The sequence below is a fragment of the Erpetoichthys calabaricus genome, chromosome 17, assembly GCF_900747795.2.
Source record: "Erpetoichthys calabaricus chromosome 17, fErpCal1.3, whole genome shotgun sequence".
Lineage (NCBI taxonomy): Eukaryota > Metazoa > Chordata > Cladistia > Polypteriformes > Polypteridae > Erpetoichthys > Erpetoichthys calabaricus.
This window is the reverse complement of record NC_041410.2, coordinates 88,001,611-88,028,976: the sequence shown is the minus strand read 5'-3', so window position 1 is coordinate 88,028,976 and position 27,366 is coordinate 88,001,611. Positions and strand designations below refer to the sequence as shown.

Here is a 27,366-nt window from a genome sequence, read left to right as displayed (position 1 = left end):
CCACACATTGTCTTGACCAGGAAACCGGTCAGCAAACAGTAAAGAGCACGCAGCCTGCCTGTAGTGGAGATGACAAAATGTCCTGATTTTACAAATTTTCAAAGAGGGTAAAAGGAATTTAAAAGAAAATGGAGGGAGTCTGTTAGTATTCTACTGCGACCACCTTCAGAGGACTAGAGGAGGAAGAACACCACCAAGTAACTACTTTGGGTAAGTAATCCAAATTTACACAAATAGTTGTTTTAAAATGTTTTTCAAGTCTTAAAATATCACTTTGTATTCTGTTTATTTAATATATATTATGTAATTTTCTCGTCTTAAACCTTTGTCAAAATTTGTTAAACTGTCCCGCTCTCAGGATATTTACAGTGACAATAATCCCAAGGGGCTTCACTGGTACACTTTCTAACTTTTCCTCTGACTCATTCAGTTGTTTCCTTCAGTATTTTTAGTAGAGAGAGAGCAGTAAGGATAAGTAAGGATTCCAGAGAACTGGTAAAATCAAAGCGCTCGTTGGGGTTTCCGAAGTTTGCTTGGTCACTATACAGCGTTTGCCCATTCTTCCACAGTCTGCTCTGAACTCCTCGCACATCCCAAATGATGCACAGGTCAGGCTGAATGGCGACTCTCCTTTAGCTCGATCTGAATGAGTGGACTTCTTCATGACTTGCATTTAGGTGCTGCCCCCAAACACTTGACCCTTGAAATACAGTATATGGCCAAACGTTTGTGGACACTAGGCCATCAAACCAATTTGAGTTTGTTGGACATCCCATTCCAAAACTGTGGGCATTATTATGGAGTTAGCCCTCCATAACAGCCTCCACTATTCTTTCCACAAGATTTTGTCTGTGGGCATTTGTGCATATTCTTCACAAAGAGTGTTTGTGAGGTCAGGAACTGAAGTTGGACAAGAAGACCTGCCTCACAGTCCGCCTAGGTTTAAGGTCAGGGGTCTGTGTAGGGCCACACAAGTTCCTCCATTCCTTTATGGACCTGGCTTTGTGCACACAGGTACCATCATGCTGGAACAGAAAAGGGCCTTCCCCAAAGCTGTTGCCACAAAGGTGGAAGTGCACAGTTGGCTAAAAGGTCTTTTTATGCTGTAGCGTTAATGGTACCCTGCACTGGAACCAAGGGGCCAAGCCCAAACTTTCCATTATCTCTCCTTCACCAAACATGGCAGAAGGCACTGTACGGTCCGGAAGATGGCGTGTTCTTGGCATTTGCCAGGATTGTCCATCAGACTTGAGCTAGTGAGGTGTGCGCACTGCTTCACGGTCCAATGGCAGCATGTTTACACCACTCCAGCTGATCTTGAGTGTGTGCAGCTGCTCGGCCATGAAAACCCATTTCACAAATCTCCCCTGATGCATAGTTCTTGTGCTGATGTTGCTTCCCGAAGCAGATTGTGAACAATGCAAGAGGAGATAGGCGATTTTTACATGTTATGCACTCGGTGGCCCTGTTCTGTGAGTTTGCAAGGTCTACCAGTTTGTAGCTGAGCTGTTGTTGCCCCTCGACACTTCCAGTTCACAGTAACAGCACTTATAGTTGACTGGGGGACATCCAGCAGAGCAGAAATTTTGAGATGGGTCCAGTTGCAGACTTTCATGGCTCAGTACTTCAGCCACTCTGCTAAGCAGCCAGTTAGATTACAGGTTTTTGGCATTTGGTTTACTTGACTTGAGTCAGACAACTGCCACCTCCCACCCTTAATCTTAGCCTTTGTATAACCAGGTGTTATCACTGATGTATAATATAAAGCGACAACCTCCTCAATGAAGTGGAGCTCTGGAGGTCTGCAGCTAGAGTCTATGGAAAATTTCACATAATGACTTGTGGCAAAGGTGGCATTCTCTGGTACTGCCACATTTAAAGTCCCACTCCATTTCAACCCATTCTGTTTGTCAATGCTAACTGCATTGTCTTCTATACTTGATTTTAATGCACGGGTGCTACTGAAATACCAGAACTTAATATTTTGAAGTAGTGCTTTCTTTCATACTTTTGGCCATATGGTGTATTAATATAGAGAAAGGTGAAGGAACAAAAGGTTGCGTATAAAAAAAATAAAACTTAAAACTGTGCATTGCCATGATTTATCCTGAAAAGCAAGTCAATGTAAGACCAATACTTATGCAACTGCAGGTATCATCATACAGAAGAAATTGTAAGTTTACAACACATCGTGTCACAGTCATAAAAGTTTGTGTTTCCCTGGACAAACGTATTAATTTTTTGGACATCAGGAATGTTTTCACATTGTCATTATGGGTTATTGAATGTACCTGTAGATTGATGGGCAAAAATGTATCCATTTTAAAATGAAATGTGCAGAAAGTGAGGACCATGTTCTGGATCCACTGTGCCAACATGCTGCCATCACAACACCTCTCCCCAAGAACGTTAATGTGAATAAACAGACGCTACCATATAACCTTTACAATTAATAAACAAAACTGTAGTAGTTACCTGTCTTGGGCCATGTGGTCTGCTCCGGCATTCTCTACAAGAAATTTTATAACTTCTAAGTGCCCTTCAGAGGCAGCAACGTGTAGCGCAGACCTTCCATCATAATCGACACAATTGACATCAGCTCCTGAAAGCAAATACCTGTGCAGGCAACAATGTTCAGGTCCATGTTATGACAGACAACATCAAATTCATCTACAACAACAGGATCACTTACTTAACCATACAATTTGAACTTTCAATAGATACTTACTGTATTTCAGGATTATAACAATACTCCTGTAATTACTGAAAAGCTAATTATCAGGAATGTATACCTCGTGGCTGCATTCTATGAATTGTACTTCCAGGTGACAGCTCATCGGTTGTAAGGTCGCTTGTGCTCTGTCTCTGTCTCTCTCACATACACACACTTACACACACAGAGAGCCCACCACAACAACTCAAGAGGTGTTATTGTATGTTAAATTTAGCCAAGACAAGTTGCAAATTGGTCTGACTGAGTCACTAGGGATGTCAAACTATATATTATTTTCCATCATGGGAGCAACTAGCCTGGACTCTCTAAGACTATATTAACAAAGTCGGCGCGCTGGACTTGATAAGTGACAGGGCCTTTAGAGAAACTACACTGCTGAAGGCTTTGGGCCAAGAAGATCCCAGGTGTTTTCTTACTGCACTAAAACGAGAAGTAAGAGCAGGTTTAAGTTGATAATATTTTCAGCAATCAATGCTGTTTAAGTCGGCCTCGCATTGTAGCGGGGCTACATAGTAATAGTGTTTTAAATGTATGTGCTGAGTGCGTTTTGTTTCCATCGTCCCGTTTGCTGTTTATAATGTGTGCGTCAGTGAATGTTGTCCCCGTAAATACAGAGGGGACGGATGAGGGAGAGAGACCGCAGCCCCAAGATGGATAGCGCCTGTTCACAATCGATTACATCCGGCTCCTTACTATTTAAACAACCGGGAGGGAAAAGGGAGGAGGAAGGAGAAAGACGGAGATTTACACGGTGAGATTGTTCCATTTTCCGGGAGATTCAAACACATCCATTCTTTGTTGACCAGTCATCCGTATTCAGGACAGTAATATACCATGACTCAAGTTCATGATCATTGTCAAATTCTGTATTCATCCATTATTATTTGTGTTGTGTGTGTTATATGTTACAGGGGCAAGGGAGGGTTTATTGTATATATGGTGTTTTCACATTGCTGCTTTGGTGGAGGGATATATATATTTTTCTACATGGGGAATGTGCAGTATTGTTTTGTTATTGTGTTCCATTTTATATTTATTCACTTATTTGACATACCTGCTTTTGTGTGCTTGTATTTATACCGTCGATTGAGGGGAAAATATTATTTGTTAGAGGTACAGCTTGGTATATGTAGATTCATCTCAGGAATTTATCCAGGCCACAAGTCTTGGTAGTGTAGCTGCCTGCTGGGTAAGGGGTCGGCCGTTACAACATTACGTGACTTTGAGCCTGAGGGTTGTGGGATTACATGACTAGAAATCACAGGGGATGACAAACTGTCCAACACTCTGCTGACTTTTACATTTCCAAAGTATTGTGAGTGCGCCCCTTTTTCTGACTGACCATTTGGGCTGGATGAATGCCTTTCTGGTTCATCATTTTGCATAAAAAAGGAGACGGACAGATGACCCTCTCTTCTGTTTGCACCCCTTAAACTTAACTTGGATTAGTTGGCTTCAGAATACTATTTTTTTTTTTTATACATCTATTTTTTAAGCTCCCTTTTACCATTGTGGGGTCTTGGAGAGCCTAACTAAACTTTCTACTGCACCCCAAATGGTGCCCATTCTTTAGGACTGAATTAATGACTTCATTTTAGACAATGATGTTACTCTCAAAACTTCATTGTATTGTAACAAGCTGAAAACACAATCAGGACACATTTATTGATTTTGGGTTTTTTTTTTTTTATGGTTCATTACATTTTACCTTGAAATATGTGCAATACCCCACCATGTGGACGACCTCAAGAGCGATGTAGAAGCAAAGATGATGCCATATGCTTACCTACGTAGGGACAAAACATCACCTCGATAAGCTGCTAGCAAAATATTCATGATCTGATAGCCCTGTAGGAGAAAGCACACACACCCGGTCAGATGTTGACACCTTCAGCTTACAGTACCTTCACAAGGTTTTCAGACCCCTTCATATTCTGCACACTTTATTGGGTTCTTAAGAATTACCTATGAATGCTTTAAAAACACTTTTCGATCCTAGTATAATTTTGCAGGAGCTTTTTGGGTTCCCCCACCCCAGACCTGGAAAAGTCATTTTTAGGGTATTTTTGGATGAATTTTTTGTGCAGGAAATTACACCCTTGTGATAAAAAGTATACCAAGTTTCTTTAGCAAAACTGATCCCAAGGACTTGAAGCTATGTATGACACATCAACCACCCCCAGGGGTTCACCCCCCCGATGAGATATGAGGGGTCAAATTGACTTCTTTTCTCAAAAACCTTGAAAGAATCCAGATTGGCAATGTACTCTACTATACTAGCTGTGTAAGCCCGAGCTCCTAGAAACAATTGAAATGCAGAGTCGGCGGTTTTGTTTTGCTGATGTGCTCGCCCCCCAGGTCTATCAGCAGGTAAGCGAGTTCCTCGCTCCTCGGATGTTTCATTTTGCCGACCTGCTCACCTCGCTTTGCGCATTAGCGGCTAAGCGAGTTTGTCTTTCCTCGGTGGTTTCACTTTGGTGACGGAACCTCGCCCTTCTTTCTTCTTCCGACTTGTTAACTTGGAGCCGTCTTACCGGCTCTTTGAGCTTCATGCTGTAGCCTCGCACTTCTGGGTCAGACAGACACACACACACACACACTTCCACACGTAGACGTTTATATATAACATATTGGTTGTATAGGCAACATGATATTTTGAGGTTGTTGATCAAACATTGGATCATACTTTTGATATTTGATTCTTTACCGGTGGTTCTAGCCCCCAAGAGCCATTCCTGGAAGGGTAAAAACGACAAACTTCAAACCTAAGTGTGTGGGGTGTCATTTTTAAAATGTTTCATCGTCGGTGACTAGAAATATGATGTTATTTTTGATCTTTTACTAGAGATCTATGTCCCTCTATGGACTTCTATCAGAGGGTGAAAAATGACAAATTTCTATTACAATCAGGAATTATCAAGAGTTTAAACCTCTAAAATGAAGCACATATTTTAATGTTTCATATATCTGATGCAAGAATTCTTGTTTGTTACAGTTGTGCTTGAAAGTTTGTGAACCCTTTAGAATTTTCTATATTTCTGCATAAATATGACCTAAAACATCATCAGATTTTCACTTAAGTCCTAAAAGTAGATAAAGAGAAACCAGTTAAACAAACGAGACAAAAATATTATCCTTCTATCATTTTCCTTAATAAATAAATGACCAATATTACATATTTGTGAGTGGCAAAAGTATGTGAACCTTTGCTTTCAGTATCTGGTGTGACCCCCCATTGCAGTAATAACTGCAACTAAACGTTTCCAGTAACTGTTGATCAGTCCTACACACCGGCTTGTAGGAATTTGAGCCCATTCCTCCGTACAGAACAGCTTCAACTCTGGGATGTTGGTGGGTTTCCTCACATTAACTGCTCACTTCAGGTCCTTCCACAACATTTTGATTGGATTAAGGTCAGGACTTTGACTTGGCCATTCCAAAACATTAACTTTATTCTTCTTTACCCATTCTTTGGTAGAATGACTTGACTTGTTCTTGTAGGGTCGTTGTCTTGCTGTATGACCCACCTTCTCTTGAGATTCACTTAATGGACAGATGTCCTAACATTTTCCTTTAGAATTCTCTGATATAATTTAGAATTCATTCATCAATGAAGACAAGCCATCCTGGCCCAGATGCAGCAAAACGGGCCCAAACCATGATACTACCACCACCATGTTCCACAGATGGGATTAGGTTCTTATGCTGGAATGCAGTGTCTTCCTTTCTCAAAACATAACGCTTTTCAGTTAAACCAAAAAGTTCTATTTTGGTCTCATCCATCCACAAAACATTCTTCCAGTAGCCTTCTGGTTTGTCCGCGTGATCTTTAGCAAACTGCAGACGAGCAGCAATATTTATTTTTTTTTTTTTGGAGAGTAGTGGCTTTCTACTTGCAACCCTTCCATGCACACCATTGTTGTTCAGTGTTCTCCTGATGGGGGACTCATGAACATGAACATTAGCCAATGTGAGAGAGGCCTTCAGTTGCTTAGAAGTCACCCTGGGGTCCTTTGTGACCTCGCCGACTATTACTTGCCTTGCTCTTGGAGTGATCTTTGTTGGTCGACCACTCCTGGGGAGGGTAACAATGGTCTTGAATTTCCTCCATTTGTACACAGTCTGTCTGACTGTTTATTGGTGGAGTCCAAACTCTTTAGAGATGGTTTTGTAACCTTTTCCAGCCTGATGAGCATCAACAACTCTTTTTCTGAAGTCCTCAGAAATCTCCTTTGTTCGTGCCGTGATACGCTTCCACAAACGTGTAGTGAAGAGCAGACTTTGATAGATCCTGTTCTTTAAATAACACAGGGTGCCCACTCACACCTGATTGTCATCCCATTGACTGAAAACACCTGACTCGAATTTCACCTTCAAACTAACTGCTAATCCTAGAGGTTCACATACTTTTGCCACTCACAAATATGTAATATTCAGTCATTTTCCTTAATAAATAAATGACCAAGTATAATATTTTTGTCTCATTTGTTTAACTGGTTTCTCTTTATCTACTTTTAGGACTTGAGTGAAAATCTGATGATGTTTTGGGTCATATTTATGCAGAAATATAGAAAATTACAAAGGGTTCACAAACTTTCAAGCACAACTGTATGTACCTCTACCTTACAAAGTAAATATTTCTTATGAACATGCCGAATTAAGGTGGCTTACACTAATTCCAACTTTTTGTTATGTTGCAGCCTGATTTATTTTTTTTCCTCATCAACACTCAGTACCCCAGAATGACAAAGCTAAAATAGGATTTTAGAATTATTTTCAGACACCTTACGGTGCCAGCAGTTCACACCACAAGCCGCATTCTGACTCGCTCAGACTGTGCCAGTTTGGAGTCACCAGTTAGCCCATCACACATCTTTTAGTACGTGCAAATAAACCGAATTACACAGAGAAAGCATACACTGACATGAGAAGGGCATGAAAAACTCATGAACAACTATACAAGGTAAAGGAGTCAAAACCAAGTCAGAAGAGCAGCAGTGCAAGTGTCACCCGCTCATCTGTGTTGTCCTGTCAATACGCTGCACTTTTTCTCTAGAAGCTGCACACGCTGTATTAATTATTCAATAGATGTTATAACTCTGCCATTAAATAAAACCCCATTGGGCTCAGAATAACTGGTTACCTGAAGGCCAAGTGAGCCCACTCGGCCACCTACCACTCACTGTGTCAAAGGTGCTGTTATTACAGCCTGCTGTAACGCTAGCTAGAATGTGAAGATGGGTTGGCTACACAGCAGCATCGCCATTGTTAAGTTAACAACAGGAAGTGTCTGTATGACAACAATGAACACTTTAAAGGGTGAAAACAATGCCCCTACTTGTGCACATTTAAGGGAGTTTTATTCCATTTACGTATTTGTGTGGCGGCACGGTGGCGCAGTGGGTAGCGCTGCTGCCTCGCAGTTGGGTGATCTGGGGACCTGGGTTCGCTTCCCGGGTCCGCCCTGCGTGGAGTTTGCATGTTCTCCCCGTGTCTGTGTGGGTTTCCTCCGGGCGCTCCGGTTTCCTCCCACAGTCCAAAGACATGCAGGTTAGGTGGATTGGCGATTCTAAATTGGCCCTAGTGTGTGCTTGGTGTGTGGGTGTGTTTGTGTGTGTCCTGCGGTGGGTTGGCACCCTGCCCAGGATTGGTTCCCTGCCTTGTGCCCTGTGTTGGCTGGGATTGGCTCCAGCAGACCCCCGTGACCCTGTGTTCGGATTCAGCAGGTTGGAAAATGGATGGATGGATGTATTTGTGTTTAAATTGCTGAAGCTTATTTACTGATTCTGGGCTTCATTTTTTTTTTTTTTCTGGAACCCCCTTTAAGTGTCCAAATGTCTAACTACAGTGTTGCTAAGTAGTTCCTTCTACGGTTACTTACATCAAACTAACAGTTAATAATTGTTACAGACCCTGCAATGAATACCTTGAATAAGTCCCAAGTTTCATAATACCTCCCAGCATGCCTTGTTTGTGATTGATGTGGTGGTCAAGGTAAAAGAACCACATGATGCTTTGCAGTTTATTTTCGTGAGAACTTACCTCAGACTCCGCTTTCCATTGTCTGTAAGTGACCACTTGACGAAAAGGGGTCCTGATGTCAAAGCTGTGAAGCTGGAATGTTGTTACAAGTTCCTGATAAAGTGAAATAAAATGACAGAGATGATCAATTTATACATTTTTATTATGGCCTCTTACACAACAACATTTTCAATGTTCAGATGTACAGGCAATGAGTTTTAACTACAAACCTCAGGCATAACTGAAATCAGTCAACATCACATTTCCAGAATGGATTTTTTAAAAGCATAAACAAAAGATTTAATGAAGTCCCAGCTCCTTAGCCCGATAGCTCATTAAAAGACAACTTTTTACAGGGGAAAGACGCCACTACCTACAGTATAATATACAAAGAAGTAACAGTGGCACATTATGTTACTGAAAGACCATGTTTAGGCAGACAGACCACCTTGATTTAAATAGGAGACTGTTACCTCCTGGTGCTCTGATCAAAATGTGTCTTATAGGGTAATTGTAAGCTCAAAATCAAAACAGTAATGTGAGTGTGGAGCATTCCCTGTAATAAACTGGAGTCCTTTCCAGAACTGGATCACACTTTGTGCCCAATGAAAAATGTCACTTCCTAAAAAAATGGATCTTGACAAAGCCTAAGAAGATTTGTTATTTGTAACCTTGTCAAAAATAACAAAAGATATTGGCTCCTTGATAGCATGCTACAGGATGTCTGACTGGAAAATATAATACCAATGTAAAGAGGCTAATGTTTTAGAAAACGTTTAACTAGTGCTTTCAATCAACCTGACTTTAAAATCTGCCTCTGTTTGTGAGGCAGTGAGGCTCTGTTTCTGGTTTTTAAGGTGGGAACACCACAATGTTGAATGGTTTCCAGAACTAACAGATTGGCCCCAGCTACCATCTGTAAAATGTGTGATAGATTATATATATATATATATATATATATATATATATATATATATATATATATATATATATATATATATATATCTCTATATCTATATCTATCTATCCATCCATCCATTTTCCAACCTGCTGAATCCGAACACAGGGTCACGGGGGTCTGCTGGAGCCAATCCCAGCCAACACAGGGCACAAGGCAGGAACCAATCCTGGGCAGGACACACACAAACACACCCAGCACACACATGAGCCAATGTGGAATCGCCAATCCACCTAACCTGCATGTCTTTGGACTATGGGAGGAAACCGGAGCGCCCGGAGGAAACCCACGCAGACACGGGGAGAACATGCAAACTCCACGCAGGGAGGACCTGGGAAGTGAACCCGGGTCCCCAGGTCTCCGAACTGCGAGGCAGCAGCGCTACCCACTGTGCCGCCCTATTTCTATATCTATATATTTATCTATATCTATCTATATCTATATCTATCTATATATCCATCATATCTATATCATATATAGATATATATAATCTATATCTATCGAGATATATAGATAGATAGATAGAGATATAGATAGATAGATAGATAGATATCTATATCTATATATTCACGGCATTCGTAGTCTGAATCACATGCAGTAGAGTGTGTACACCTGATGAGCCAAGAATTAGGGCGAAACACATGTCGCGTACTCTTTGCATTTATTTGACAGTAAACTATTTCAACCATTCTATGATCTGCTTCTCACAACTGAGGGCACCGTGGTGGATGTTAGCAGACTTGCTGGCCAACCACAAGCGCTACCTGGTAGGTAACCACCCATACAATCAGATTGTGACACAGACTTCGAATGCCGTGAATGTAATTACCCCGATCTACATGCTGTCAAATAAACGAACCACACGCCGTGGCGCAACGTTAGGGGCTTCACCTCTGGCGCTGACGTCCGAGGTTCAATTCCCGAGAGGGAGTGCAGTGAGTGTGTACACCTGATGAGCCCAGAATCAGGGCGAAACACATGTTGCGTACTCTTTGCATTATTTGACAGTAAACTATTTCAACTATATATATATATATATATATATATATATATATATATATGGGGTGGTTCAGATCTAACTATGCAATTATTGCATTGCATTAAAAGTTGCATAGTTAGATCTGAACCACCCTGTACAGTACATCCTGCAGGTATGCAGTCAGCATTCAAGCAAAGTATATCTCACGTAAATGATGGACAGGGATACTGGGCAGATGGACACTCAAAAGGGTTTATGGGTTAAACCTGCTCTGCATATTAAGGACATACAGTATGCAACATTTGCTGCATTAGAAAGGCAAACAGTATATATTTAAATATATATAAAATATCCAACGTCTGTATGTCTGTCTGCTTTGCACGAGAGAACTACTTAACAGATTTAGATCGGGTTTTCTTCTATAATTTGCTTGAACATTCCGGTTGATTTTGTGACTTCTCTCATCGTGCTAAGAATCATAGTTTGCTTGCAGGAGTGACATATTCACGCTAATCTGAGACAGAGGCTGGGCCCTCCTCACTGTCCTGTTTCACTCCTACACGGGCAGAGCCACAGGTGATGGCTAGTAAATACATACTGTATACATACATACACAGTATGTGGCACAGTGGTAGTAGAGGTGGCAACCCCTAAATGGGAACAGTCAAAAGAAGATTTTTGTCAATTGTCTGAGGAGACTGGCACATACAAATTTCACTGTACTGAGTACACATGACAATGAATTTGACTTAATTGGAGGCACGGGAGCTGAAATTGATAGAAAGTGGCATCTGGAATAACAAAAGTATGCCACAGATGTGAGATGATCTTGCTAGCAGGGAAGAATTGGAACCACCATAAAAAGGTAATACAGATTCTGTCTTATTATGTGATATCATCTACTGTTAAATTCTGCTCCGTACTTCTAAAATGTTTATTTTTATCCTGTATTGAGGATTTGTTCTGTTCTGTGTATTGTATTGTATTGTATTGACCCCCTTCATTTGACACCCACTGCACGCCCAACCTACCTGGACAGGGGTCTCTCTTTGAATTGCCTTTCCAGAGGTTTCTTCCATTTTTCCCTACAAGGTTTTTTATTTTTGGGAGTTTTTCCTCATCTTCTTAGAGTTGAGGCTGGGGGGCTGTCAAGAGGCAGGGCCTGTTAAAGCCCATTGCAACACTTCCTGTGTGATTTTGGGCTACTATATAAAAATAAATTGTATTGTAGATTCTATTGTACTTTTACAAACAGAGGTCATAGGCAGGCACACCAAGTTTCAAAAAACTGTCAGGATGATGAAACCTGAGCCTGTAGATATTCTTATACTAACCCAAAAAGTGTACGTGTACATGGGTGACATCTGATTTTGTGTAGCAAGTTTTAAATTCAGACTTCATGTCTTTTGTCTTTGTTTTTTGTGGTAATATAATGTAACTGGTTGCTCCCTGACAGGATATTATTCTAAAAGTGCACTACAAAGCAAGCAGATTAAAACACAATGAGTAATTACTGCTTAATAATAATAATAATAATAATACATTTTATTTATATAGCACCTTTCCCATGCTCAAGGCACTTACAGAATATAATAAAGAATGGCAGCGTATACAGTATATAGCATTGTACAAACCAGATAAATAAAGAAGATTACAACAGTGAATTCAGAGAAAAAAGAAACAGACAACATAATTGATGGTCTCTCGCACACACACACACACACACAGGTTACATGGGCATCTTGACAGAGAAGTAAACTGAGAGAAGGGTAATAAAGTCAAGTAGAGCTAAAAGCCTTCCTGAACAGATGAGTTTTGAGTTGTTTTTTAAAAGAATTCATGGAGTCAGCTGACCTGATTAATTTCGGAAGGTCATTCCAGAGTCTGGGCGCTATACAGCTGAAGGCCCTGCTGTCACCCATAGAGTGTAGATTAGTAAGGGGCACAACAAGATTGCCAGAATCAGAGGACCTTAGTGGGCGGGCAGGCACATAGTGATGGAGAAGGTCACTGATGTAGTTTGGTGCGAGGTTATTTAAGGCTTTGTAGGTTATTAGTAGGATTTTATATTCGATTCTGTAGGACACAGGGAGCCAGTGAAGATGGAGCAGGATGGGTGTGATGTGCTCACTGCTGCTGGTTCGAGTAAGGACTCTTGCGGCTGAGTTTTGAATAAGCTGGAGCTGTGATATAAGATTAGAAGGGGCACCTGCCAGTAGGGAATTACAATAATCGATGCGGGATGTGATAAAAGCATGGACAAGTTTCTCAGCCTTAGAGAAGGAGAGGAAGGAGCGAACACGGGATATGTTACGGAGGTGAAAGTAAGAAAGTTCCTTAATGTGATTTATGTGGGCGGAATAAGAGAGGGAGGAATCAAAAATGACACCAAGATGTTTTACAGTAGAGGCAGGTCTGATGAGATCACCGCCAAGATGGACTGGGAAGGAGCTCATTTTATTAAGTTGCATTTTAGTCCCAATTTGCAGGAGTTCAGTTTAATTGCAATTTAATTTTAAAGAGTTCTGCTCCATCCAGGTTTTAATTTCACTAAGGCAGGTTGTGAGCTGAGAAAGCTCTGATGAAGTTCCACTTTTAACATTGAAGTAGAGTTGAGTATCATCTGCATAAAAATGATAACCCAGTCCATAGCTACGGATAATATGGCCAAGGGGAAGCATATAAATACAGAAAAGCAGAGGCCCGAGGACAGAGCCCTTAGGAGCTCCTTGTGTGAATGGCGCCGAGCTGGATCTGCTGTTGCCAAGACTAACAAACTCTTGCCTATCAGTCAGATAGGACTTGAACCACTGGAGGGCAGTGCCAGAGATACCCAGCATGTTCTTCATTCTGAACAGTAGGATGTCATGTCTGACCTGAATGTCAAATGCTGCACTGAGGTCTAACAGAATTAATATGCTGGTTTGGCCAGAGTCTGCTGCCATAAGCAAATCATTGGTTACCCGTAGCAGAGCAGTTTCACAGCTGTGCCGCGCCCTGAAACCAGACTGAAAGGGTTCCATCAAATTATTAGAGGTTAGGTAATTGGTGAGTTGGGAAGCTACAACACGCTCAAGAACTTTTGACAGGAAAGGTAAGTGGGAAATAGGCCGGAAATTGTTAAGATTGTCAGCATCAAGGCCAGACTTTTTTTTAACATTGGCAAATGCATGCATCTACTTCTGCAGATTTTTTTTATTGTAGTGGTGCACATTTATATTTATTATAACTGAACAATTTTCCAAAGTTTCAATACCTGGCAAAAGTGAACTCCCATCAAAGAATTTCCAAAGGTGTCAAGCTGTGTGGACCAACACATAATCCCCATCACTCCAGGAACTACAATCTGCATTGTACCATTTTTGCTTGACATAGCTGGCAAAGATGTCTATAAAGAATGCAAAACATTAGTAAAATGGTTTTGGTGTTGATATCAACCATGTCAGTCATAACATACATCCAACAGCATATAAACCTGGAAGCCGGTTTTCCTTTGGTTGTACAGACAGTTACACAATGCACAAGAGATAAAACCGTTCTATCTAAAGCACTTCATCTGTCTGTGTGTCCATCAAAATACTGTATGCTCAGAATTCCTGTAAATCATCTCAAAAGCTTTTAAATGGAAGACCCATCAACAAGTAGCATGAATGCTGCTGATTAAACCACTATCATTTGTGGATGAACCATGCAGGTACAGTATAAGGCAATTTAAAACAGGGCTGTATCTCCCACCAACAGAAATAGTTACATTAATTAGCCTGCACAGCTAACATGGATTTAAACTAATTGTTGTTCTTGTAAATTTTCATCATGATGATTATCACATGTGGGCTGTGCACAAATGGAAAGGAATTTGCAGAGATCAGCCATTGGCACTCACATTCTGTCTCACACACTCACAGATGGTCACTTTGGAGTTTCAAGTAGTCTAACTTTCATATCTTTGTGAATGTGGGAGAAGAACCCAGTCACATAAGAAGAAGAATCTTATTCCACACAGACAGCATCTTACATCCTTACTATGCTAAGCTTTGTTGCTGTCTTTATAATTCATTGCTAATAATAATAATATTACTTTTTTTTTTAAAAAAAAGGCACCTTTCAAGGTACCCAAGGCCACTGTACACAATACACATAAACAACAAAAGGCAATATTAAAAAGATGAGGTACATGCACAGAGCTCCAAAGGCAGGGCATTCCATAGCAGTGGCCCTGACACACTAAACGCTCTGTCACCCATAGTGCACAATCCGCATAATGAAATGGTTAATAGCAAAGAGTCAGAAGAACGAAGTGTACGTGATAAAAGTACAGGGACAAATTAAGGAAGATAAGTAAGGTGAGGCTAGACCGTGAAAAGCCTTCAAAATCTAAAAAGAGATATTTACATTGAATACGGAAGGGAACAGGTAGCCAATGCAGTTTAAGTCTTTCAGGGCTGATGTCGACTTTTGTCAAAAGGAGGAGTTGACAATGGTAATCGACTGTAAATTGTGACAAAACCTACCGTTATGTGTTAGCTGGACTCTCGTTGCTAGAAGGAAAGTTAGTTTCATTGGTTTGACCAAGATTTCCTGCGCTTGTGTGAGTAGCAAGGTGCAAACAACACCAAAAATGGCATTGACATCTAGCGAGAGACCAAAGTGAATGCATAAAGCAAAACTACTACGTGGACGACGATTGGCCTATTGTCTCTGAACTGGACTATGACTTGTTGGACAATGATTTTGATACAAGTGATCGAAAACGAATGTGAGGTTCCAGCTTCAGTTGACTGGTCCCCATGGTGCTGAACGGGTTCATGTAGCTGATACATGCCTTTGGCAATGTTCGCCAGGGAGGAGTGCCACTTAACAATGATAAGAGGTAGAAACTGATCGCTGCTGTGCTGCCTCAGCCACGTGAAGACAGCTTGGCAGCAAATCTGCCGCATATTCTTGTCAAATTGGCTGCCGCAGCATGCAGCAACAGACGTTTTATGTTGACTTCTGTGTGAAACCATTGCTTTTCAGAAACCGTTTTTTGGAAAATATATTCAGCCCTCAAAGAGTTAAGAAGTGGAGGAGTAACATGCTGCATTGCTGCCAGGATAATCTCTGATGCTCTATGACCATAACATGGAAAAAAATATTTTTTTTAAATGAACAACACACCTTGAAATGAAATGTCCTCGAATAGTCATTCATTCCAGCTACTTGCATGACAGACAGTGTGTTCCTTACACAGGCAGGACTCAAGATTTGGTCACCAGACAGAGGACAAAGGCCACCATTGGCTAGTGATGCAGCCAAAACTGCACCGGAATCGCATGTCATTTCTGTAGATAAGCACTGGGCAAAAAAGGAAAACAAACGCACACTTTAGATACAAATGAAGTCATTTAACAGAATTATTTTATAGAAATACCAGGGGGCTCTGCCCCCTGCTGGCTTCACTCGCCAACCCCCCTGCCTGCGCTACGTGCCAGCAACTTCGCTTCTCTGCCACTCGCAAACAACAAAACTTTTAATTCTCACGGATCGGCCTCTTCTTTGGGAAGAAACACTACTTTTCCCTGATGGCAACACGAATTAGACAATCAAGTTTAAAGCCAAATAATATCTACATACTTCTGTCATATCACCTATGTCCATATATTCGATCTCTTTTCGCTTTTACCTTTACGTCAATATCGCATTGAACTTTGATTCCGTGTTTGGAGTTACATTGTGACAATGCAACTATAACTGCCCGTGAGTGAATATCGTTTCTTTCTCTCTACACGAACTGTGTCTGACAATAGCATTCACACAAATGAGAAATGATTGAACTGTGTATGCGGGTGTAAATGTTTTAGATGTGGGCGGGACTTTTCCAAATCTCTTTACATAAGGTCTTGTCTCGCGGGGCTTGACATTTTCTCTCACGTGATTTCATTTTCACCAAACAACAAATCTTTTAATTCTCGCGGATACGCCACTTCATTGGGAAGAAACACTACTTTTCCCTGATGCCAACATGAATTAGACAATCAAGTCTCCAACTTAAAGTTTAAATTCAGACAATATATTCAATCTCTTTTCGCTGTTCCGTTATTTCACAGAGTAATAATTTCCGTTTGTTTGCGCTAATGCGATCTGTACTATCATTTGTTTGAGACTTTCGAATTTTCGTACTTCCATTATCTCTAACCTGCTCTACATGTGTATCGCGCCAACATTTTTGAATTCTTTACGACGTTCTACTTTGTCATCTACTCTTTGTCTTTTATTTCCGGCCCCAGGCGTGGTTAAATCTCTTGGCACAAAGTCTCGTCCTGCGGGACATGAAAGTGTCTCTCTTCAAAAGATCATGTCTCCCAAGATTTTTTTATTATAATAGATGTATTTCCTCCTGAAAATGACTGACATTTACCTGTAGCAGCAGGTCTAGTGTTGCACTGATGTCAGCCATGTCTGGGAAACACTGCAGCATTAAAATAAAACAAAAGAATCAAAAAGTCACGCTTTCATCATCACACTAGTACAGAGAATACTGACACATGCTTAAAAGGGGTACTTTTATCATTCAAATATTGATCCAATAGTTAAGCTGTTTTTCAATATTTTTCATGTCAAAAACAAATCTTTCTAAATTTAGTACAAAATATACTTATTCTGCTTTATATCCCAATGGCCATTCTGCACAAACGCAAAGAGCCGCATGCTGGTTTTTTGTTTTAATTTTTGCATCTCCAGGCTTATTAAACTTCTGTACATCATCCTTTCATCATAGGAATGCTGTCATTCATCATTTTTATTTACTGGATTACTTCCACACACTAAAGAGTGTATGTTAGTATATACAGAGGATTCAGAAATTATTCAGACCCCTTCGCTTTCAAAACACTTTACTGTGCTGTTGATTTAACTGTTAATGGATAAATTTGCCATTTTTGCCCATCAATCAATAGCTTATGATAACAAAGTGAAAACATGTTTTCAGAAAGGTGTGCAAATTTATTACATGATAAAAACTGAAATTTCTCACTCATAGAAGTATTGTCTTAGTTATATGATTCAGCTCATCATTGCACTGAAAGGTGAACTGTCGCACCAATCTGAGATGGCATGCAGTGCAACGCAGGTTTTCTTCTAGGACCTCTCTGTATTTGGCTGCATTCACCATTCCCTCATTTCTGACCAGTCTTCCTGTCTGTGCCATTGATGGTATTGGGCAGGTGATAAGCAGAACCTGGTCATCACCAGACACAGTGCTTAGACATCTAGCCAGAGAGTGCATTCTAGATCTCATCAGACCAGAGAATCTTTCTCCTCATGATATCAAAGTCCAATGGCAGGCTGTCATATGCCTTTAACTCAAGAGTGGCTTCCATCTAGCCACAATACCATCAGTGCCTGATTGATTGAGATCTGCTGAGATTGTCGTCCTTCCAAAAGATTCTCCCATCTCAGCAGAGGACTTCTGAAGCTCCGTTAGTGTGACCATTGAGTTCTTGGACACCTCCCTGGCCAAGCTGTTCTTGCCAGATTAATCAGTTTGGTCAGACAGCCAACTCTAGGAATAGAGTCCTGCTGTTTCCTAACTTCTTCCATTTCATAACTGTTGAGGCCATCATGCTCCTGGGAACATGCAAAGCTGTACAGATGGGTTTTTATCTCCTTCCCCTGATCTTTGCTTGACCATAATTTTACACCAGAGGTCTAAAGAGAATTCCTTGGTCTTTTTGTCCTGACGTGCAGTATGAATTGTGGGACCTTCTATGTGCAGGTGTTAGCCTTTCCAAACAGTGTCCAGTCAACTCAATTTGCCACTGGTGGACTCCAATCAAGTTCCAGACACAGCTCAAGGATGGATAGATAGATAGATAGATAGATAGATAGATAGATAGATAGATAGATAGATAGATAGATAGATAGATAGATAGATAGATATGAAAGTCACTATATTAGATAGATAGATAGATAGATAGATAGATAGATAGATATGAAAGTCACTATATTAGATAGATAGATAGATATGAAAGTCAGTATATTAGATAGAGAGATAGATAGGTAGGTAGTGTAGTAGGCAAAATTAAAAATCTATAGAGATCAACAAGAAATGCATTATATAGGACAGATAGATAGATAAGGAAGGTACTATGTTAGATAGATAGATGTGAAAGGCACTATATTAGATAGATAGATAGATAGATAGATGTGAAAGGCACTATATTAGATAGATAGTGTAGTAGGCAAAATTAAAAATCTAGAGAGATCAACAAGAAATGTACAGTATTATATACGATAGATAGATAGATAGATAGATAGATATGAAAGTCACTATATTAGATAGAGAGATAGATAGGTAGTGTAGTAGGCAAAATTAAAAATCTATAGAGATCAACAAGAAATGCATTATATAGGACAGATAGATAGATAAGGAAGGTACTATGTTAGATAGATAGATGTGAAAGGCACTATATTAGATAGATAGATAGATAGATGTGAAAGGCACTATATTAGATAGATAGTGTAGTAGGCAAAATTAAAAATCTAGAGAGATCAACAAGAAATGTATTATATACGATAGATAGATAGATATGAAAGTCACTATATTAGATAGAGAGATAGATAGATAGATACGTAGTGTAGTAGGCAAAATTAAAAATCTATAGAGATCAACAAGAAATGCATTATATAGGACAGATAGATAGATAAGGAAGGTACTATGTTAGATAGATAGATAGATAGATAGATAGATAGATAGATAGATAGATAGATAGATAGATAGATAGATATGAAAGGCACTATATGATAGATAGATAGATAGATACTTTATTATTCCCAAGGGGAAATTCACAGCACAATTAAATTAAAGCACAATCTGGAGTGCCACAGCAAATGGTCTGAATACTTTTATGAACAAGAGATGTCAGTCCTCAAGTTTTTAATAAATTTGAAAACCTTTGTGAAAGCATGTCACTTTGTCATTGCTGTTTATTGAGCGTAGCTGGATTGGCAAGTATTGCAAATTTGTCCATTTAAAATAAAATAACACGTAAAAGTGTGTAGGTAAGTGAAGGGTTCTGAATACTTTAAGAATCTACTGTATTTGATGTGCTTTCTAATTTGAGGACACCAGTCAAGATGCTGTTATTTTCTTATGATTCCTATAAAATCAGAAAGTACAGTACTTCAGTTTATACGCAATTTAACATTGTAACTTTGTCAAATCCGCTAAATTTGATTCAGTGTTATGAGGGCCACAGTTTACTCCCACAGCATTAAATGCAAGGCACAAACCAGCCCTGCAATGGGCAACAGTCCTTCCTTGGGCCTATTTTTGCACCCCACTGATAAACAGTGCCAGTTTGGAACCATCAGTAACTTAACACACACACACATCTTTGAGATGTGGGAAGAACAATGGAGTAGCCCTACAGAAACCCAGCAGGCAGAATGTGCGCACTGCACACAGACAAGGAGCAGTTGGAGAAGTCCAACAACAGGAGGTTGGATCTGTAGGGCAGTGGCTCTAACCACTGCTCTGCCAATCTGCCCGTAACATTTAATTATTACTAGAAATGTGTTTTCTTTGTCAGCACAAAGCCTTTTTTAGATTCAGGATCAGAATTCAGATAATTATTTTTCCCCTTGAGAATGCCTTTCAGAGTTTGAGGTGACAGTAAGTATAGGTCTCAACTAAACAAGAATGTTTTAAAATTATTTGTAGAAAAAAAAAACTCACTTTCTTTTCTTGGAGGAAATATGACAAGGCATGAAGTCGGATGTTCTCCTTTTGCAGGTATTGGTATCTATTTAAAATTGGGTTGAAACATTTTATAAAAAATGTTATACATGTACTGTAGGTCACTTAACCAATGAGGGAAACCAGTTGTTTGCCGCAAATGTTCTGGAAGAAAACCCAGTTGCCTTTCTTATCAGTTATGTCATATTATTATTAACAGAGAATTAAGGGAGTTCAAATGTATTAGTTTGAAAACACAATTTCCCACCATGTCCCTTTTAAACTTATTTTTTACAACAATAAAATCACAGTAAGAAGCTCTTTCTTTATTTGAAAAAGTTACCAACACACAACACCGAATAAACCCTGAATAAGCAGGTTCAGAAAAAAGATAAAGGGATGAATACACCACAGTATTTATCAAAATAATATTTCACAATGAATTGACAAAAAAAAAAATCTTACCTGGAACAATTTAGATTTGCGTGTTCTTTGTTGCACAACCTCCTAAATAAATTTAATACCTTCAAAAAGTAAAATAACACATTTTTCCTTCAAAAAAAAAACCATGCATTTGGAGTTTTCTGTCAAAAACCCCAAAAGATTCACTTATACTTTAAGCAGAGTATTTTTATTTTCTCATTGCAATAACACAGTAACTGTTGAAGATCTCAGGGGTTCATTTTATATTATTAATAAAAATATGTTAAAAAGGGAACAGCATGCTGAAGACATACTAAGGTTTACCAGAGAATAATAGCTTTAGTCACACTTACTGTTTCATATTTTTCCTCGTCTTCCCCACCAAGCCCTGTGGCCAGCTACCAACGAAAAACACAATCATAAACATCCAAGTAAATCAATAAATTAACAATTATTTTTATATACAATCATATACAATATGTATTTGCAAGTAATAAATGTTTAATCACACTCTTATTTACTGCACATGAGGAGCATTGGTACTTTCTATTGCAGCACAACAAACGTCTCTGCTGTATAAATTGACTTTAAATGACAATTACAAGCACTGCTCAAAACATGAATCTATTCATCCAGTCGTCATCTTTATCTTGAAGTATCATTTTCTATTTCGGGTCTGGACGGTGCCCAAAGCCGGCATTTCTAGCACTGGCTACAAAGTAGGAATCAACCTTAGGGGCAATGCCAATCCATCAGAGGGCGCTGTCATGACTACACCCACACTCACTACTACTGATGTCATTTAAAGTCAGCAGTCAACCTAACATTACTAGATAGATAGATAGATAGATAGATAGATAGATAGATAGATAGATAGATAGATAGATTTTAATTTTAGTATAGTAGGCAGGATTAGATAGATAGATATGAAAGGCACTATAAGATAGATAGATAGATAGATACTTTATTAATCCCAAGGGGAAATTCACATTTGTTAGTGTTTCCAGATCGCAGCCACCCTACATGAGTCAACCAACTTAAAAGGGAACAATTTAAAATCAACAAAATCACTTTAGACTGTGGTAGAAAACCTGAATCAGGAGAAAACACATATGTGGGGAGGCAGCATAAAGAAGCGGGACGCCTCACGCCTGGACAAACTGGTGACGAAGGCAGGCTCTGTTGTAGGCACAGAGATGGACAGTTTGACATCCGTGGCAGAGCGACGGGCGCTGAGTAGACTCCTGTCAATCATGGAGAATCCACTGCATCCACTGAACAGGATCATCTCCAGACAGAGGAGCAGCTTTAGTGACAGACTGCTGTCACCGTCCTGCTCCACTGACAGACTGAGGAGATCGTTCCTCCCCCACACTATGCGACTCTTCAATTCCACCAGGGGGGTAAGCATTAACATTATACAAAGTTATTGTGTGTTATACCTGCATTTTTATCAATCTTTAATTTAATATTGTTTTTTATCAATATGCTGCTGGAGTATGTGAATTTTCCCTTGGGATTAATAAATCTATCGGGCGGCACGGTGGTGCAGTGGGTAGCACTGCTGCCTCGCAGTTAGGAGACCCGGGTTCACTTCCCGTGTCCTCCCTGTGTGGAGTTTGCATGTTCTCCCCGTGTCTGTGTGGGTTTCCTCCCTCAGTCCAAAGACATGCATGTTAGGTGCATTGGCGATTCTAAATTGTCCCTAGTGTGTGCTTGGTGAGTGTGTGTGTGTGCCCTGCGGTGGGCTGGTGTCCTGCCCAGGGTTTGTTTCCTGCCTTGCGCCCTGTGTTGGCTGTGATTGGCTCCAGCAGACCCCCGTGACCCTGTAGTTAGGATATAGCATGTTGGATAATGGATGGATGGGATGGATATCTATCTATCTATGTACAGGGAGAAAATATGCAAACTCAACACAAAAGGCACACCAGCCAGGAGTCTGTCTGATTTGAAGTTAAAATATACGTATCTTACTGTCTATCCATCCATTTTCCAACCCGCTGAATCCGAACACAGGGTCACGGGGGTCTGCCAGAGCCAATCCCAGCCAACACAGGGCACAAGGCTGGAACCAATCCTGGGCAGGGTGCCAACCCACCGCAGGACACAACGTATCTTACTGGATATACCGTATGTCTTCCAGACCAACTGAAACGTTTAGTCCACCTCTGCTGACAGAGTAACACAGCCTTGGACAGCTGTAGTTGTCTGGTCTTTTTAAAGAAAACCAGGGCCCTGGGGTGCAGTGGAACAAGTGAACTTGTGGCTCTATAACTTTGTAAGCAGTTCTGTTTCCTGTCTAGAAATAAACACTAGGCAGGTTTTAAAATGTTATTCATCTCTTTTCCTTATGTATTAACATAACAAAGGTGCTAAAGGTTGGAGAGCTCTTATGTTGATATAGGGAAGTTTGAAAGTCTATGAGTTATCAAATGTTGTATTCAAGAATCTACATGCCTATCTAAGGACCCAGGAAGGGCTGAAAGGTGCTGAATGGGTATCCGTCAATATGGGCGCGCACATAAAGGCGACCTTCAAAAGGGCGACCTCAATTGGGCGCGGCGAATAAAAGCGCACATAAATAAAAGCGATCTTCAAAAGGGCGACCTCAATTGAGCGCCGAATAAATGCGCGCGCAAATAAAGGCGAGCTTCAAATGGATGACCTCAATTGAGCGCCAAATAACTGCATGCATAAATAAAGGAGTGCTTCAAAAGGGTGATGTCAATTGGGCGCAGCGAATAAAGGCAAACGCAACAAAATTACAGAAAATTTATTAGATAAAGGCAATGATTGAACGTATAAAAAGGTGAAAGCAAGAATATTAAAACATCCAATTAATTAATGCATGAACTTCTAACGAACTATTTCTAAAGCTCTCTATATTTCATTGTTTTCAAAATTACAGAAAATTAGATTAAGGCAATGACTGAATGTATAAAAAGGTGAAAGCAAGTTACACTTGAAGCTGTAGATTATGTGCAATGCCACGTAGATATTCGAGATGCGGTCAATTAGCATAATCAAGGACAATTAATTTAATTCGCTCCAAAGGTCATCCTTTTGAAGCGCTCCTTTATTTGCGCGCGCATTTATTCGTCGCTCAATTGGGGTCGCCCTTTTGAAGATCGCTTTTATTTATGTGCGCTTTTATTCTCCGCGCCCAATTGAGGTCGCCCTTTTGAAGGTCGCCTTTTTGTGCGCGCCCTTATTGAATAGAACCGCTGAATGTCTTGTATTTTGGATTTCCTTTTATGAACTCCTTAATTTTTTTTTATTTAATAAAAGCCCTTACTATTTCAGATCTTGTGGTTTAGGGTCCATGTTGAACTCTTTTAATCTTAGTTTATGATCACAGTGGCCAGAGAATATCTGAACACAACCAACCCCAGACAAGGCACCAGTCCATTTCAGGGCACACTTACATACAAACACGATTACTCCTACAAAGCAAATTTCGTCTCGTCAATTAACCTGAAGCATGCACCTTTGAAACAGTGTCATTTTTTTTGTTCCATTTTCAGCAATTTACTAAATGAGGACTATTTTTTAAAATGTATATTATACATGTTGAACAGCATATACTATTGTGGGTTTTGTATTGATATGTAATATGCTGATTTCAACACTAAAACAAAAAAAAAATGGATCTAATTAATTTATTGTTGTTCTAGGAATAAACATTTAAGCTGTGATCTATTCAGAAATTACACAAATGTATTAAGTACATGTAAACTTTTTTATTTACCTATTTAGTTTTTAGTTGGCACTGTGTTACACTGGTGAGCGTTGTTGCCTAATGAATCCCACATCCCACATTCAAGTCTGTGTGGGTTTTCCTTCCACATCACCAAAGATGTGAATTTTGTGTTAACTGGTGACTCTGAACTTGTCCTGTGACACTCTGGTGGCCTCTCCAGTGCTGGTTTCTGACTGTGCTGATGCAGTCGGGTTAGGCTCAACTTAAGAATATTATCTTATGTTACTTATCTTTTTATAGTGGGAAGTCAAGCAATATGACACCTTTTATTTGCTAACTAAAAAAGAATACAATATGCAAGCTTTCGAGGCAACTCGGGCCCCTTCTTCAAGCACTAAACAAAACATAACATATTATTTTAGAAAAGTAAGAACTAGTTTTGATTAAACCGGAACACCATAGTAAAATGTAACTTTTCAAGAACTACAATGAAGATTGGCAAATTTAAAAGCAGCACAGAATTCATTTTTTTAAATGGTGTTTTCAATACAAGCAAGCCTTATTTTATGCTGCCTTTCTCTGTAAGCACACCCTAAGGCATTTTGGAAATAATGAAACAAGTGAAGAAGGCTTTCAAAGACTGAACATTGGCAGATTATATAACTTTCTTAGGGTTATAAAGTAATTACGTAATGGGGAACTGAATCTGGGCCCTTGTGTCTTACCATGCAGTTTGAGCATCATATATTACACTCCCCTTGGTAGATACTTTACACAGCACATCCACACACATACACACTAGCTGTGCTACCTGTCTAAGAGTCAAAATCTAATTCATCAACATCAGACTTCAGTATTAATGTTTGCACTGCCCCATCTATTTGAATGTATAGTAATCCCTCCTCCACCACAGGGGTTGCGTTCCAGAGCCACCCGCGAAATAAGAAAATCCGCGAAGTAGAAACCATATGTTTATATGGTTATTTTTATATTGTCATGCTTGGGTCACAGATTTGCGCAGAAACACAGGAGGTTGTAGAGAGACAGGAACGTTATTCAAACACTGCAAACAAACATTTGTCTCTTTTTCAAAAGTTTAAACTGTGCTCCATGACAAGACAGACATGACAGTTCCGTCTCACAATTAAAAGAATGCAAACATATCTTCCTCTTCAAAGGAGTGCGCGTCAGGAGCAGAGCATGGCAGAGAGATAGAGAAAAGCAAACAAATCAATAGGGCTGTTTGGCTTTTAAGTATGCGAAGCACCGCGGCACAAAGCTGTTGAAGGTGGCAGCTCACACCCCCTCTGTCAGGAGCAGAGAAAGAGAGAGAGAGAGAGAGACAGAGTTTGTTTTTCAATCAAAAATCAATACGTGCCCTTCGAGCTTTTAAGTATGCGAAGCACTGTGCAGCATGTCGTTTCAGGAAGCAGCTGCACAGAAGGCAGCAACGTGAAGATAATCTTTCAGTATTTTTAGACGAGCGTCCGTATCGTCTAGGTGTGCGAACAGCCCCCCTGCTCAATCCCCCTACGTCAGGATCAGAGAAAGTCAGCGCAAGAGAGAGAGAAAAGTAAGTTGGGTAGCTTCTCAGCCATCTGCCAATAGCGTCCCTTGTATGAAATCAACTGGGCAAACCAACTGAGGAAGCATGTACCAGAAATTAAAAGACCCATTGTCCGCAGAAATCCGCAAACCAGCAAAAAATCCACGATATATTTTTAAATATGCTTACATATAAAATCCGCGATGGAGTGAAGCCGCGAAAGGCGAAGCGCGATATAGCGAGGGATTACTGTACAGGTATTATGTAATGCATGTAGTAATAAAATGCATTAGTGCAAATGTTTGTGATTTGACATCTATTGGAATAACAAATTACTAAACATGTTTGTAATGCACCATCTTTTGGAATGACTCTAAAATTTCTTTTTACCTTCCATAAAATTTCAGTTTCCCCGTAGGGCCAAATACAGTATCATAAAGTATCATCTATCCAAACGTTTGCTCTGTGGTCAGAAAAAGACTGCATGGATGTGACTGAAACAGAATGGCATAAACTGTGCAGAATGTCAAATTAAGCACATCAGAACACAACTCGTTGTACCGTCAAATGTTATCATCTAGTGACAAAAAGACAGCACACAGAACACAAAAGGATTAGAAAAACTTTGCTTCATGAATTCCATTCTCACTCGTTCAAAAAGACTGAAAGATCAGAACATGTTGGAAACATCATGAGCCATCTATGGATCCATCTGAAGATGTGATGGTGTGAAGTTTTGTGACACACCTCGAGTCTTTTGATGCATGACTGCATGAGAAGGAGGGAGCGGAGGATGCCATCATCTATATGCTACACCGATCCCTCTCCAACTTGGACAGAGGCAGTGGTGCTGTAAGAATTATGTTTCTGGACTTCTCTAGCACTTTCAACACAATCCAACCTCTGCTCCTTAGGGACAAGCTGACAGAGATGGGAGTAGATTCATACCTGGTGGCATGGATTGTGAACTGTCTTACAGACAGACCTCAGTATGTGTGTCTCAGTAACTGCAGGTCTGACATTGTGGTCAGCAGCACAGGAGCGCCGCAGGGGACTGTACTTTCTCTGGTCCTGTTCAGCCTATATACATCGGACTTCCAATACAACTCGGAGTCCTGCCACGTGCAAATGTTCGCTGATGACACTGCTATCGTGGAGTGGGCAGGAGGAGGAGTACAGGGACCTAATCAAGGACTGTGTTAAATGGTGCGACTCAAACCACCTACACCTGAACACCAGCAAAACCAAAGAGCTGGTGGTGGATTTTAGGAGGACCAGGCCCCTCATGGA

General features: G+C 40.1%; 1 protein-coding gene across 1 annotated transcript in view; it reads right to left on the bottom strand.

Moving 5' to 3' along the window:
- glsl (glutaminase like) overlaps nucleotides 1-27,366 on the bottom strand; it is a 62,061-nt gene that overhangs the window by 1,500 nt on the left and 33,195 nt on the right. Inside the window, exons 12-20 of the mRNA XM_028823627.2 lie at nucleotides 21,184-21,228; nucleotides 20,873-20,931; nucleotides 20,408-20,474; nucleotides 17,090-17,140; nucleotides 15,850-16,026; nucleotides 13,949-14,080; nucleotides 8,777-8,869; nucleotides 4,521-4,582; nucleotides 2,476-2,616 (exon numbers count right to left, since the gene is read on the bottom strand). Coding sequence (XP_028679460.2) covers nucleotides 2,476-2,616; nucleotides 4,521-4,582; nucleotides 8,777-8,869; nucleotides 13,949-14,080; nucleotides 15,850-16,026; nucleotides 17,090-17,140; nucleotides 20,408-20,474; nucleotides 20,873-20,931; nucleotides 21,184-21,228 — 827 coding nt within the window. The remainder of the gene's footprint in view (nucleotides 1-2,475; nucleotides 2,617-4,520; nucleotides 4,583-8,776; nucleotides 8,870-13,948; nucleotides 14,081-15,849; nucleotides 16,027-17,089; nucleotides 17,141-20,407; nucleotides 20,475-20,872; nucleotides 20,932-21,183; nucleotides 21,229-27,366) is intronic.